Here is a 12,454-nt window from a genome sequence, read left to right on the forward strand (position 1 = left end):
AGAAAAGCTAAGAATATCACACGTAACAAAAATCCAAGCTGGTTCTAGCGAGGGAGGGAGATAAACAAAATTCCTATTTTGTCGCTGACCTCAGATTTGTCCTACTTAGCCTTTTCTGATGGGTCACACATAGTAAGCAGTACTCCCCCCCCCCACCCATTGTGTGCCCGGTGAATATGAAGTGTGCACGCTCTGAGCACGTACCTGTTTATGTAGCTGAGAGATGTGCTCAACCAAATGGTTCTTCTCTACACGCAAGAGGGAGTTTTCCTGCTGAACCTTGGAGTGTTTGTTCTGTAAATCTGTCAACTGCTTGTGAAGTGAACTTCCAGTCATCTCTACAGATTTCCTGCCTCGCTGTAGTTGCAGCACCTATAAAAAAGAAAAATGCAATCGGCTAAAAACAATTGCGAATCAATGTTTTTTTATTTGCCCAATGTATCCGAGATAAAAATAAATAAAAATACATACAAAACAAAACAACTATGCAAATCTTGATAAATTTCTACTACAGTACGTGTAGGCCGATGAAAACTTTGGGGACTCAGACGATAGTAAACTAAACATTACAACTGCAGCATTTACCAATGACTAAGAATCCTTTGGCAGTGATTTGTATCCCTGAGAACAGTTGAAAGTCAACATGCCCGATCCTTATTTCTATCGACATCTTCTGTTGAGGGGAGAGTTGGGAGTCCCCCATACACATAAGATGTTTGGCCGGTTACTCAGGTTTCACCAACATTTGTCTAAGATGTATGAGGGGTCTTAAAACATTGCATTAGTGATCAAATGATCGCAGCTTGAAGTCCACATTTTTCAAAAGTTTTAGTATAAAAAGGTAAAAAATATGTAGTATTGCCAAAATCTTAACAACCTGTTACCTTTTCAGTGACATGACATGGCACATAAATAATAAGTTAAAAGATAAAAAAAAAGATAGAGGATTAATTGTTGTTTTTTCCCCCACTCTCCCCCCCCCAAAAAAAAAAGAAATAAAATAAAAATATTAAGTAAATTAAGAAAGTATGTGTATGTTAAAACATAAAAATGTATACACCTTTGGTATTGTCATAGCCATACTAACACTAAAAGTAAAGAGTAACGTGTTATATATTTTACAGTAAACAGCATTAATAATGCAAAAAAGAAAAAACCTAAGGTAGACAAGCCAGGGCATCCAACAAGCGGCCCACGGGACAGATGCGGCCTGCCGAACATATAAGTGTGGCCTAACAGAGATCCCCAGTGATTACTGCACCCAGGGCTGGATCATCATCAGAGCTTCTGGAGATCCAACTCCAGGCCTCACGCTCTCTGCCAAATAGGTGGGCCTCCAGTTGCCCGCTCAGGACTTGCCACTTGCAATGCAGGTTTCCTGCGCTGGCCCACCCAAAAACAACATTCGGCATGTGGGCATGCAGATGGAAACATAGGAGAGATGACGCAATGACATGCATTACGGGTGCTTTCCGATGGCCCGTTAGAGAGAGAGGCTGTATTGTTTATAGCCAAATGTTCTAGAGATGTGCAGCACAGTGCCTAGATATATCGGTAAGGGGTGTATTGGTGGTGATGTTGATGTATGCTGGGCGGGTTGGTCTTATTATGGTGGAGTGTGCTCTAGGGCGGGTCTTATGGTAGTAGGTTGTACTCAAGGGGAAGAAGATTGGGTTGGGGACCTTATGCTGTAGTCATTGTTCATCTGGTCCAAACCACATCTGTAACATGAGATGTTCTGCGCTGAGCACTGTAGAGCACTGTCTCAGTATCGCTTTTATGATAGTGAAGCTCCGTTCTCTCTTGCAGCATGACCTTGGTCTGCGTGAATGTCTCATGCAAGACAGGGGTTAAAGTCTTACACACACATACTTTTCTGATTAAATGACCCAGTGAAGGAAAAACTTGGACATCCCTGCTATAAGGGGTTAATATAGCCTTCATTATATGACACTAGGGAGGGGTCCCCAGTGACTACTTTGCAAAGGGGCCTCCACCACTTAACCTGACCCTATAACTGTGCACCTCCTGTTTATGAAAACAAAACACAATTGGCCTGGACTGAATGCTTATTTTTCTTATCCTACCATTCTGCAACCGATTCTTCTTAATTTTAAGAATATTGCAGCAAGATGTGAATTTAATAAAACCCTTATGAGTGTGAATTATGAGATTTCTTTATGAAAGAAAAATAGACTGTTGGTAACTGTATTAAGGGGCGCATTTTCATATGCCAATTGGCCCCGGCAATGTGCCATGTGACCAATTACTATGTACTTTTTACTGCACACGACCACAGCTTTATGGTGCACATGGCTTGTACAGGTGAAACACATAAAACCCACATACATTACTGATGCCATTTGGTATGTGAGAGTGCACCCTAAACCTCATTATTTACACATTCTGAGGGCATTTTACCTTGATAAATTGGCACATCAGTGTATTTAGGTTAAACCTAAATAATTCTAACTATTATAACACCCTGTAAACTACCAGGCATGAAGACATATTAGCAAACCTGTTCCTGTGCTGCAGCAACTTTTTCCTTCTCATCGTGCACGAGTCTCTTCCAATGCGATAGTGTTAACTCTAGATGTCTCTCATTCTCCTTTCCTGATGTTATCTCAGAAATTCTTTTTGTACGATTCAAACTTTCTTGTTCTCTGAGTGTTCGTTCCTGTAAATGTGATTTTTTTTCATAGATGTAAAATTAAAGTAAAATTCAGAACCTTTTCAAATAAAACACTATGTCTGAAAACATATATGTTATAGTGTCGTTTCAACAGATTTTTTAAAACCTACACGATTTTGTTAGACTAACCCGACTTCTTTTTGCTTACTTTTCTAAATACAGCATACTCCTCTGCTATGCCATAAGACATTGCTGGAGAAAGTGCAGTGAACAAGCTTGCACTGTGCTGGAGACGGTTTACACAGTACGGTTCTATAGATGCCATGTGAGCATAGAAGGAGCTATTGATGCATTGGCTTTTCAAGGTGTTATGCCAGCAGAAATAAAAGAAATTGCAACACAATAAGGAAGGTGTTACATTAAAGGGGTACTCCAGGGAACTGAAACTTACCCCCTATCAACAGAATAGGGGCAAAATTACAGGGGGAGGGGGTTTAACCTCTGGAACCCCATGCAATCCCCTGTATGGGACCTGCTACTTACCTGTCCTTGGCGCACTTGTTACGCCGAGCGCTCCGGGTCCCCGCTCCTTCCCGGAGCGCTCGCTTCACTCTCCCCGCGGCAGTGCTCCGGTCACGTCCTCTGACCCGGGGCGCTGCGATTCCGCTGCCAGCCGGGATGCGATTCGCGATGCGGGTAGCGCCCGCTCGCGATGCGCACCCCGGCTCCCCTACCTGACTCGCTCTCCGTCTGTTCTGTCCCGGCGCGCGCGGCCCCGCTCCCTAGGGCGCGCGCGCCGGGTCTCTGCGATTTAAAGGGCCACTGCGCCGCTGATTGGCGCAGTGGTTCCAATTAGTGTGTTCACCTGTGCACTTCCCTATATCTAGTCTCCTCCCTTGCACTCCCTTGCCGGATCTTGTTGCCTTAGTGCCAGTGAAAGCGTTCCTTGTGTGTTCCTTGCCTGTGTTTCCAGACCTTCTGCCGTTGCCCCTGACTACGATCCTTGCTGCCTGCCCCGACCTTCTGCTACGTCCGACCTTGCTTTTGCCTACTCCCTTGTACCGCGCCTATCTTCAGCAGCCAGAGAGGTGAGCCGTTGCTAGTGGATACGACCTGGTCACTACCGCCGCAGCAAGACCATCCCGCCTTGCGGCGGGCTCTGGTGAAAACCAGTAGTGGCTTAGAACCGGTCCACTAGCACGGTCCACGCCAATCCCTCTCTGGCACAGAGGATCCACTACCTGCCAGCCGGCATCGTGACAGTAGATCCGGCCATGGATCCCGCTGAAGTTCCTCTGCCAGTTGTCGCTGACCTCACCACGGTGGCCGCCCAGCAAGCCCGACAGATCGCCCTTCTAACCCGTCAGCTGTCGGAAATGTCCACCATTTCGCACCAACTTCAGTCGCAACTTCTCCAGCAATCTTCTCCTCCGCCAGCTCCTGCACCTCCTCCGCAGCGAGTGGCCACTCCTAGCCTCTGCCTGTCCTTGCCGGACAAATTTGATGGGGACTCTAAGTATTGCCGTGGCTTTCTTTCGCAATGTTCCCAGCACTTGGAGATGATGTCGGACCAGTTTCCTACTGAAAGGTCTAAGGTGGCTTTCGTGTTCTGCCTTCTGTCTGGAAAAGCCCTGTCATGGGCCGCACCGCTCTGGGACCGCAATGACCCCGTCACTGCCTCTGTACACTCCTTCTTCTCGGAAATTCGAAGTGTCTTTGAGGAACCTGCCCGAGCTTCTTCAGCCGAGATTGCCCTGCTGAACCTGGCCCAGGGTGTTTCTTCCGTTGGCGAGTACGCCATTCAGTTCCGTGCTCTTGCTTACGAGTTGTCCTGGAATAGTGAGGTTCTCTGCGCGACCTTTAAAAAAGGCCTATCCAGCAACATTAAAGATGTTCTGGCCGCACGAGAGACTCCTGCTGACCTACATGAACTCATTTATCTTGCCACTCGCATTGACATGCGTTCTTCCGGATGGCGTCTGGAGCTTCGCCTGGATATGGACTTTGTTCGCACGAAGCGTTTTTTCTCCCCGGCTCCTCTCTCCTCTGGTCCTCTGCAATCCGTTCCTGTGCTTCCCGCCGCGGAGGCTATGCAAGTTGACCGGTCTCGCTTGACACCTCAAGAGAGGACACGACGCCGCATGGAGAATCTTTGCCTGTACTATGCCGGTACCGAACACTTCCTGAAGGATTGTCCTATCCGTCCTCCCCGCCTGGAAAGACGTACGCTGACTCCGCACAAAGGTGACACAGTTCTTGATGTCTACTCTGCTTCTCCACGCCTTACTGTGCCTGTGCGGATATCTGCCTCTACCTTCTCCTTCTCTACTATGGTCTTCTTGGATTCCGGATCTGCAGGAAAATTTTTTTTGGCCTCTCTCATCAACAGGTTCTACGTCCCCGTGACCAGTCTCGCCAGACCCCTCTACATCTATTGTATTAACAATGAAAGATTGGACTGTCTCATGCGTTTCCGCACAGAACCCCTCCTAATGTGCATCGGACCTCATCTCGGAAAAATTGATTTTTTTTTCCTCAGGTTCTTTGGCCCCAAGAAGAGGGGGAGACCCAAGGGGGGGGGGGGTACTGTTACGCCGAGCGCTCCGGGTCCCCGCTCCTTCCCGGAGCGCTCGCTTCACTCTCCCCGCGGCAGCGCTCCGGTCACGTCCTCTGACCCGGGGCGCTGCGATTCCGCTGCCAGCCGGGATGCGATTCGCGATGCGGGTAGCGCCCGCTCGCGATGCGCACCCCGGCTCCCCTACCTGACTCGCTCTCCGTCTGTTCTGTCCCGGCGCGCGCGGCCCCGCTCCCTAGGGCGCGCGCGCGCCGGGTCTCTGCGATTTAAAGGGCCACTGCGCCGCTGATTGGCGCAGTGGTTCCAATTAGTGTGTTCACCTGTGCACTTCCCTATATCTAGTCTCCTCCCTTGCACTCCCTTGCCGGATCTTGTTGCCTTAGTGCCTAGTGAAAGCGTTCCCTTGTCTGTTCCTAGCCCGTGTTCCTGACCTCCTGCCGTTGCCCCTGACTACGATCCTTGCCGCCTGCCCCCGACCTTCTGCTACGTCCGACCTTGCTTCTGCCTACTCCCTTGTACCGCGCCTATCTTCAGTAGCCAGAGAGGTGAGCCGTTGCTAGTGGATACGACCTGGTCACTACCGCCGCAGCAAGACCATCCCGCCTTGCGGCGGGCTCTGGTGAAAACCAGTAGTGGCTTAGAACCGGTCCACTAGCACGGTCCACGCCAATCCCTCTCTGGCACAGAGGATCCACTACCTGCCAGCCGGCATCGTGACAGCACTCCAGACCCACACCTTCTAAGATGAGTGCAAGTAACAGACCACCCAGACAGTGGTCCCGTCTAAGCCGCTGATTGGCTTAACAGGCCAACACTTGAACTCTTCTCCTGGGGTGAGGGCGGAGCACTCTGAGGACAGGTAAGTAGTGAGGACATGTACAGAAGATCACGAGGGTCCCAGCAGATGGACCCCCCCACCACCACAATCAGACATTTATCCCCAAATGGAGGGGAAAGGGAGACACTTCATCACTGTGGATGTACAGCAGTAGGTGCACTGCTATTTACAGAAGACACAGCTACCCTGAGCCTGTGGGTGGTGAGAGATGATAATTTAGAATTTCCTTTTAGAAACAGTGTGGATCATCTTCAGCAGGCAGACTGGCTTAGCTTGCTCAGGCTCTCTCTTCTCCTCTTGCACATTGCAGTAGCTAAGCTCCACCCCCACTACCCATATTTTGTCCTGATCTAGCTATTACTAGAGACAGATTTCTCCCAACAACAGATAGTGGACAGCAGATTGCAGTGAAGGGAGACATCTAGTGGTCAAGAGTTAGAGCTGTTTTTCTGAGGTATATTATGTTATAGCATGCTAGATGAAAAATGAAGTACGTTCGGAATTGTAATCTCACAAGGCTGATATTCTTTAAGAGCACTGTCGGAGAAAATGTCATTTTTCCTGGGGTGATTGGTGACTTAAAGGGGTACTCCGGTGGAAAACATTTTTTTTTTAAATTATCTGGTGCCAGAAAGTTAAAACAGATTTGTAAATTACTTCTATTAAAAAAATCTCTATCCTTACAGTACTTTTTTTTAGCAGCTGTATGCAACAGAGGAAATTCTTTAAATTTTTTGTCTTGTCCACAGTGCTCTCTACTGACACCTATGCTGATCTGGACAGTTCCTGACACGCACAGAGATGTCAGAAGAGAGCACTGTGGACAAGACAGCATACAGCTGCTAATAAGTACTGGAAGGATAAAGATTATTTAATAGAAGTAATTTACACATCTGTTTAACTTTTTGACACCAGTTCATTAAAAAAAAAAGTTTTCCACTGGAGTACCCCTTTAAATACCAGTTTTGCACCAGCTCAATTGTGAAAAGTCATAAGTGACTATAAGGCATCTATAGGTGTTGTGGTTGTGCACAGAACGTAAAGGTGAGTATTACCAACTATTATCGTCTATAAGTGTGCAAACCTTTCAGTTCTGCCCTACAAAGAGTGTTTTTCTTCTTTTTATATTTCAAATACATTGACTGCAGATCCCAACCTTTCCAGTAGGGTCATGATAAGTTTTGGATGTTCACTAAAGGCAAAGTTAGAATGGAAATGACTTGACCGATCCTACTATGGAGCTGCAGCTAATCCCCCTCCTTCTTACAAAGAGTTTAACCTGCACAATCAACAGTGGTATGGACATGGTGATAAGTGATGGCCAAAACAATCACGACCAGCGGTTATCTTGTGAATAGGACCACCTTAACAAGAGATTACAGACTTCTTTTAACAAGATAGTTTCAGAGGAGTCAGAAAATGTGCAGGATAGTACTAATAATCCAGAAAATATGTTGTTGAACAAAATAAATGTTACTACTTAACTTTTATATGTTGTCTCCGACTATGTTGTCAAAATTGGGCTCTATTGAAAGGAGTTGTTTTGGCAGGTACCCACATAGATTTCTTTAGGTCCCATTCAGATTAACGTAAAAGTTGCTGGAATTTCTGCAACAAACCTGTTGTGTGTGGGTTTCAACCTTTTGGTTCTTCAAAGCAGCTTTTAAACTTTTCAATAGTTTCCATTTCTGTCTAGACTTGCCGCATTTCTGATGTATACCAAGTGAGCAGGGATCCAGGACTATCAATACATACATATAGGATATATAGGATATACAGTCATGGCCGCAAATGTTGGCAGATAAAAAGCATAGTAGTTCACTTAGTGTGTCTGTATGTCCCACACTAAGCATGGACAACAGAAAGAAGAGAAGAGAACTGTCTGAGGACTTGAGAAACAAAACTGTGGAAAAATATCAACAATCTCAAGGTTACAAGTCCATCTCCAGAGATCTAGATTTGCCTTTGTCCACAGTGCGCAACATTATCAAGAAGTTTGCAACCCATGGCACTGTAGCTAATCTCCCTGGGCGTGGACGGAAGAGAAAAATTGATGAAAGTTGTCAACGCAGGATAGTCCGGATGGCAGATAAGCAGCCCCAAACAAGTTCCAAAGATATTCAAGCTGCAGGCTCAGGGAGCATCAGTGTCAGCGCGAACTATCTGTCAAGATTTAAATGAAATGAAACGCTATGGCAGGAGACCCAGGAGGACCCCACTGCTGACACAGAGACATAAAAAAGCAAGACTACATTTTGCCAAAATGAAGTTGAGTAAGCCAAAATCCTTCTGGGAAAACGTGTTGTGAACAGATGAGACACATCATTCTACTGTTTACCGAAAATGAAATGAGGCCTCTAAAGAAAAGAACACAGTACCTACAGGGAAATACGGTGGAAGTTCAATGATGTTTTGGGGTTGTTTTGCTGCCTCTGGCACTGGGTGCCTTGAATGTGTGCAAGGCATCATGAAATCTGAGGATTACCAACGGATTTTGGGTTGCACTGTGCAGCCCAGTGTCAGAAAGCTGGGTTTGTGTCCGAGATCTTGGGTCTTCCAGCAGGACAATGACCCCAAACATACGTCAAAAAGCACCCAGAAATGTATGGCAACAAAGCACTGGAGAGTTCTGAAGTGGCCAGCAATGAGTCCAGATCTAAATCCCATTGAACACCTGTGGAGAGATCTTAAAATTGCTGTTAGGAAAAGGTGCCTTCCAATAAGAGAGACCTGGAGCAGCTTGCAAAGGAAGAGTGGTCCAACATTCCGGCTGAGAGGTGTAAGAAGCTTATTGATGGTTATAGGAAGCGACTGATTTCAGTTATTTTTTCCAAAGGGTGCGCAACCAAATATTAAGTTAGGGGTGCCACTAATTTTGTCTAGCTCATTTTTGGAGTTTGGAGTGACATTATGTACAATTAGCTTTTTTTCCTCCCTTTTTTGGTTTAGTTCCAATACACACAAAGGGAATAAACATGTGTATAGCAAAACATGTGTTACTGCAATCGTTTTCTGTGAGAAATACTTCATTTTCTAGAAAAAATTCCGGGGTGCCAACATTTATGGCCATGACTGTATAATGGTATTATCTACATTATATAATAAGTTTTTGTTGATGACAGGTACGCTTTAAAGAAGTGCCATTTCTACTGTTTTTGGCAGGGGGGATTATTTGCTGTTTATCTATTTTAACCCGTTAGGGACTTTCAGTGTGATAAAACTAATACAGTTAAAGGTCTGATTATTTGCCCCAATACTTGAGGATACTCCCCTGATGACGCCGTGATCACATGCGTCAGAAACGCGTTGGGAGAACCTAGATTCATGTAAATACTTTTTCTGTGAGGTGCACATTTGACATAGTGCTCTCCAGATGGATACTTGAATACTTGCCGTTTTTTTTAGCAGCTTATATAAAGGTTTGCTTTCTACAGATTATATCCTTGTCAAATTGTGAGAACACTAATTTTCTTTTGTCTATGTTTTAAGAGGAATATTAAAAGTTATAATTTGAGCACCTTCTTTACACTGGTGTGGTCAGCTGGTATTGGATTTATTGTACTTTTATTGTACATTGCAGACTATGAAGACTGGACAGACTTTAGTAAGTTTTTAGGACATGTGCGACTATAATCAGTGGAATACGAAGAACTATCTCTGAGATAGAGTAAATTAGCATGACTACAGCTAATCTACCCTTGTTAAAGGGGCCACCCAACAAAAGATAAACTGGACGTGACAGCAAACAGCAGATCTGACACAAAAAGAGTGAATACTATTATGCTCTGTTTATTTTAGCTGTTTTCCATTGTGACTGTAAAAACAATTAGGCTCCGTTCACACTGGCATCATGGTTTAGGTCATCTGGTATTATTTGCTTCTGATGGGCACAATATTGTAGCCTACTGTGCTATTCAAACCTGAAAAAACTTGACAGACCCATCATATGTCTAGGGGGTTACACATGGATTTGTAATATGTGAAATAAATCCTTTAAAAACTGGATCCATTGAGTCTCAAAATTCTTATTCCTTATGTCCTAACAAGCAGCAGGAGTGGGTATTTCTACACCAGTGAAACTAGTAGGACAGGAGGACATCTATGGAAATCTACGCACAATTCCTGATAGTACATCATCAGGTTTCTATTATGAATTAAATAAAGATGTTTGGGCTCAGGTCAGCAACTACAGAGGCAGTTTCTGTATGGCAACTGAGCCTTCTTCAAGCGGAAGTTCTGGGCCTTTGGAACTGCAATCTCAAGGACGGGGAAGTGCTCCCTGTCTGTGGAAGTATGTTCCTCCCTCAAGTGGTGGAAACAACTGAGAGATGGAAAATCCTTGATTCAATCTCATTGAATTATGTTGACTATGGATGCATCCCTTCCAGGTTGGAAAAGAGCAGTGTCTATTATCCAACTTCGGAGAGCAATCCATTCGATGCTCATTTACTTTGCTCCTCTTACTTGTCGAATAGCAGCAAGAGTACACTGTGACAATATGAGTGCTGTATGTTTCATCAACAAGCAGGGAGACACGAGATCTCAACTTCTCCTCAAGGAAGCAAGATGGATCCTCAGTTGGGCAGAGAGGAACCTAACCCACCTTTCTGCAGTCCACATACTCAGAACAATTTATGTGGTAGCAGATCACCAGAATCAAGGGCTTACAGTAACAGGTGAGTGGTCCCTGAATGAAGAAAAATGTCCTTAGATCACTTGATGTTGGGGGATGCCCGTGATAGATCTCCCTGATTGTCATTAAACCATTCAGGCCAAAGTGGTCTTGGTTAACCTGACTCATATGGAAGAGTCAAGGAAAATATTGGGGACTTTTACTAATGCAGGGATAGTGTCTTAGGATACAAGATCCCATCTGGATCTGGGGAGACTCCGTCTGACAGCCTGGAGATTGACCAGTCCCTACTAGAGGCTAGAGGGCTTTCAACAGCAATCTTTTAAACTCCATGGCGGAGTCTACTAAGAAGGCATATGTAAAACTTGTCCCTCAGTGGGATCTATCTGTAGTTTCCAGGGGGTTTTGCTATTCCCTTTGGAGCCTTCTTTAAAAATAACTTTTTCTGTTGAGCATTAAATCGGTCAAGAGAATTGGAGAGCTTCAGGCTTCATTAGCCTTAGTTCTTCTAAGATTCCTCCCTACTTTAACCCCTTCCCAACCCATGGCATACATGTACGTCATGGGTCGGGTGGGCGGACATGACGGGGGCCCGGTGGTCGGGTCTGCGTCATGACTGGGAGGTGTCTGCTGCTATCAGCAGCTGACATCTGCTAGTAATGACTGACATCAGAGATCGCTCCGATGTCCGTCATTTAACTGTTTAAATACTGTAATCTATACAGATCACAGCATTTAACCATTAAGTGCCTCTATTCCCTGGTGTCTAGTGGTCCCATAGCCCCCCCCCCCCCACACCAGATGTAATTGCAGGGGGCTATGGGTTGCTAGGGAAGCCCGAGGCCTTACCTTGTCCTCGGCGTCTTCCCTGGCTCTGAGATTGCTTAGGACTCCCTTTGGCAGCCCTTAGCAATCGAGTACAGATTTCATGGATCAATGTAATGCAATGGCATAGTAAAAGTTATGGGTCTTAGAAGGTAAGGAGGTAAAAAAACACGAGCCAGAGTTTTTTTTTTAGCTGGGTCATGAAGGGGTTAATCCCTAAGGTTCCAACCTTCAGAAGTATTAACCAGGTGATCTCTCCTCTCTTCTCTATTCCCTTCTTCATCTGAGGAGAAGGCTTTGCATTCCTTGAGCATGGAGAGATCCAATGAAGGCCTCCAAGCCCACCTTGAGTAGGTGATTATAGAAGCCATCAGGGAGTCTTTTCTGGCTTAAGACTTGTCTTCTCTCAAGTTTGTCTGGCTGCATCCACCTCCTTTGCTCATATCCCTGTGGAACTGATTTGTGGGATAACTTCTTGGAGCTCAGATTCTACCTTTATCAGTCACTACAGGCTTGATTATTAGGGAATCAGACATCGCCTTTGGGCAGTCTGTTCTGCACTCGGTTTGGCTAAAAGACTATCCAATAAGATTACTTCTTACTAAGCCTCCACTTGTGCTGCTGGTAAGGATATAAGGGAAGCATTATTTTCTAACAATAATATGTTTTCCTTTAGTCCTTACAGCAGCACATCAATTTTCCTCCCTTCTGTTTTGTTCTCTTGATATTGCACACTGTATTAAGGGGAGTGAGGTTTCCTTTAAAGGGCCTTATTTGTTGGTATGTTATTTATTCTAATACATTTCTCTGTGTCCTACTAGTTTCACAGGGGCAGAAATACCCCACTTGGGCCACTTTTAGAAAAACAAATTATCGTGAGAAATTCATGCTTTTGTCAAATAAGCAACAATGTTTTTATGTTTTGTCTCTAGAGGCTTTAGTCTTGTT

At 45.2% G+C, this 12,454-nt stretch overlaps 1 protein-coding gene across 1 annotated transcript in view; it reads right to left on the reverse strand.

The window, feature by feature from the left end:
• Window positions 1-123: 123 nt before the first annotated feature.
• LOC130274584 (uncharacterized) overlaps window positions 124-12,454 on the reverse strand; it is a 65,962-nt gene continuing 53,631 nt past the window's right edge. The window contains exons 9-10 of the mRNA XM_056523018.1: window positions 2,522-2,680; window positions 124-372 (exon numbers count right to left, since the gene is read on the reverse strand). Of these exons, the coding sequence (XP_056378993.1) occupies window positions 124-372; window positions 2,522-2,680 (408 nt within the window). The remainder of the gene's footprint in view (window positions 373-2,521; window positions 2,681-12,454) is intronic.

This window comes from Hyla sarda, chromosome 5 (genome assembly GCF_029499605.1).
Source record: "Hyla sarda isolate aHylSar1 chromosome 5, aHylSar1.hap1, whole genome shotgun sequence".
Lineage (NCBI taxonomy): Eukaryota > Metazoa > Chordata > Amphibia > Anura > Hylidae > Hyla > Hyla sarda.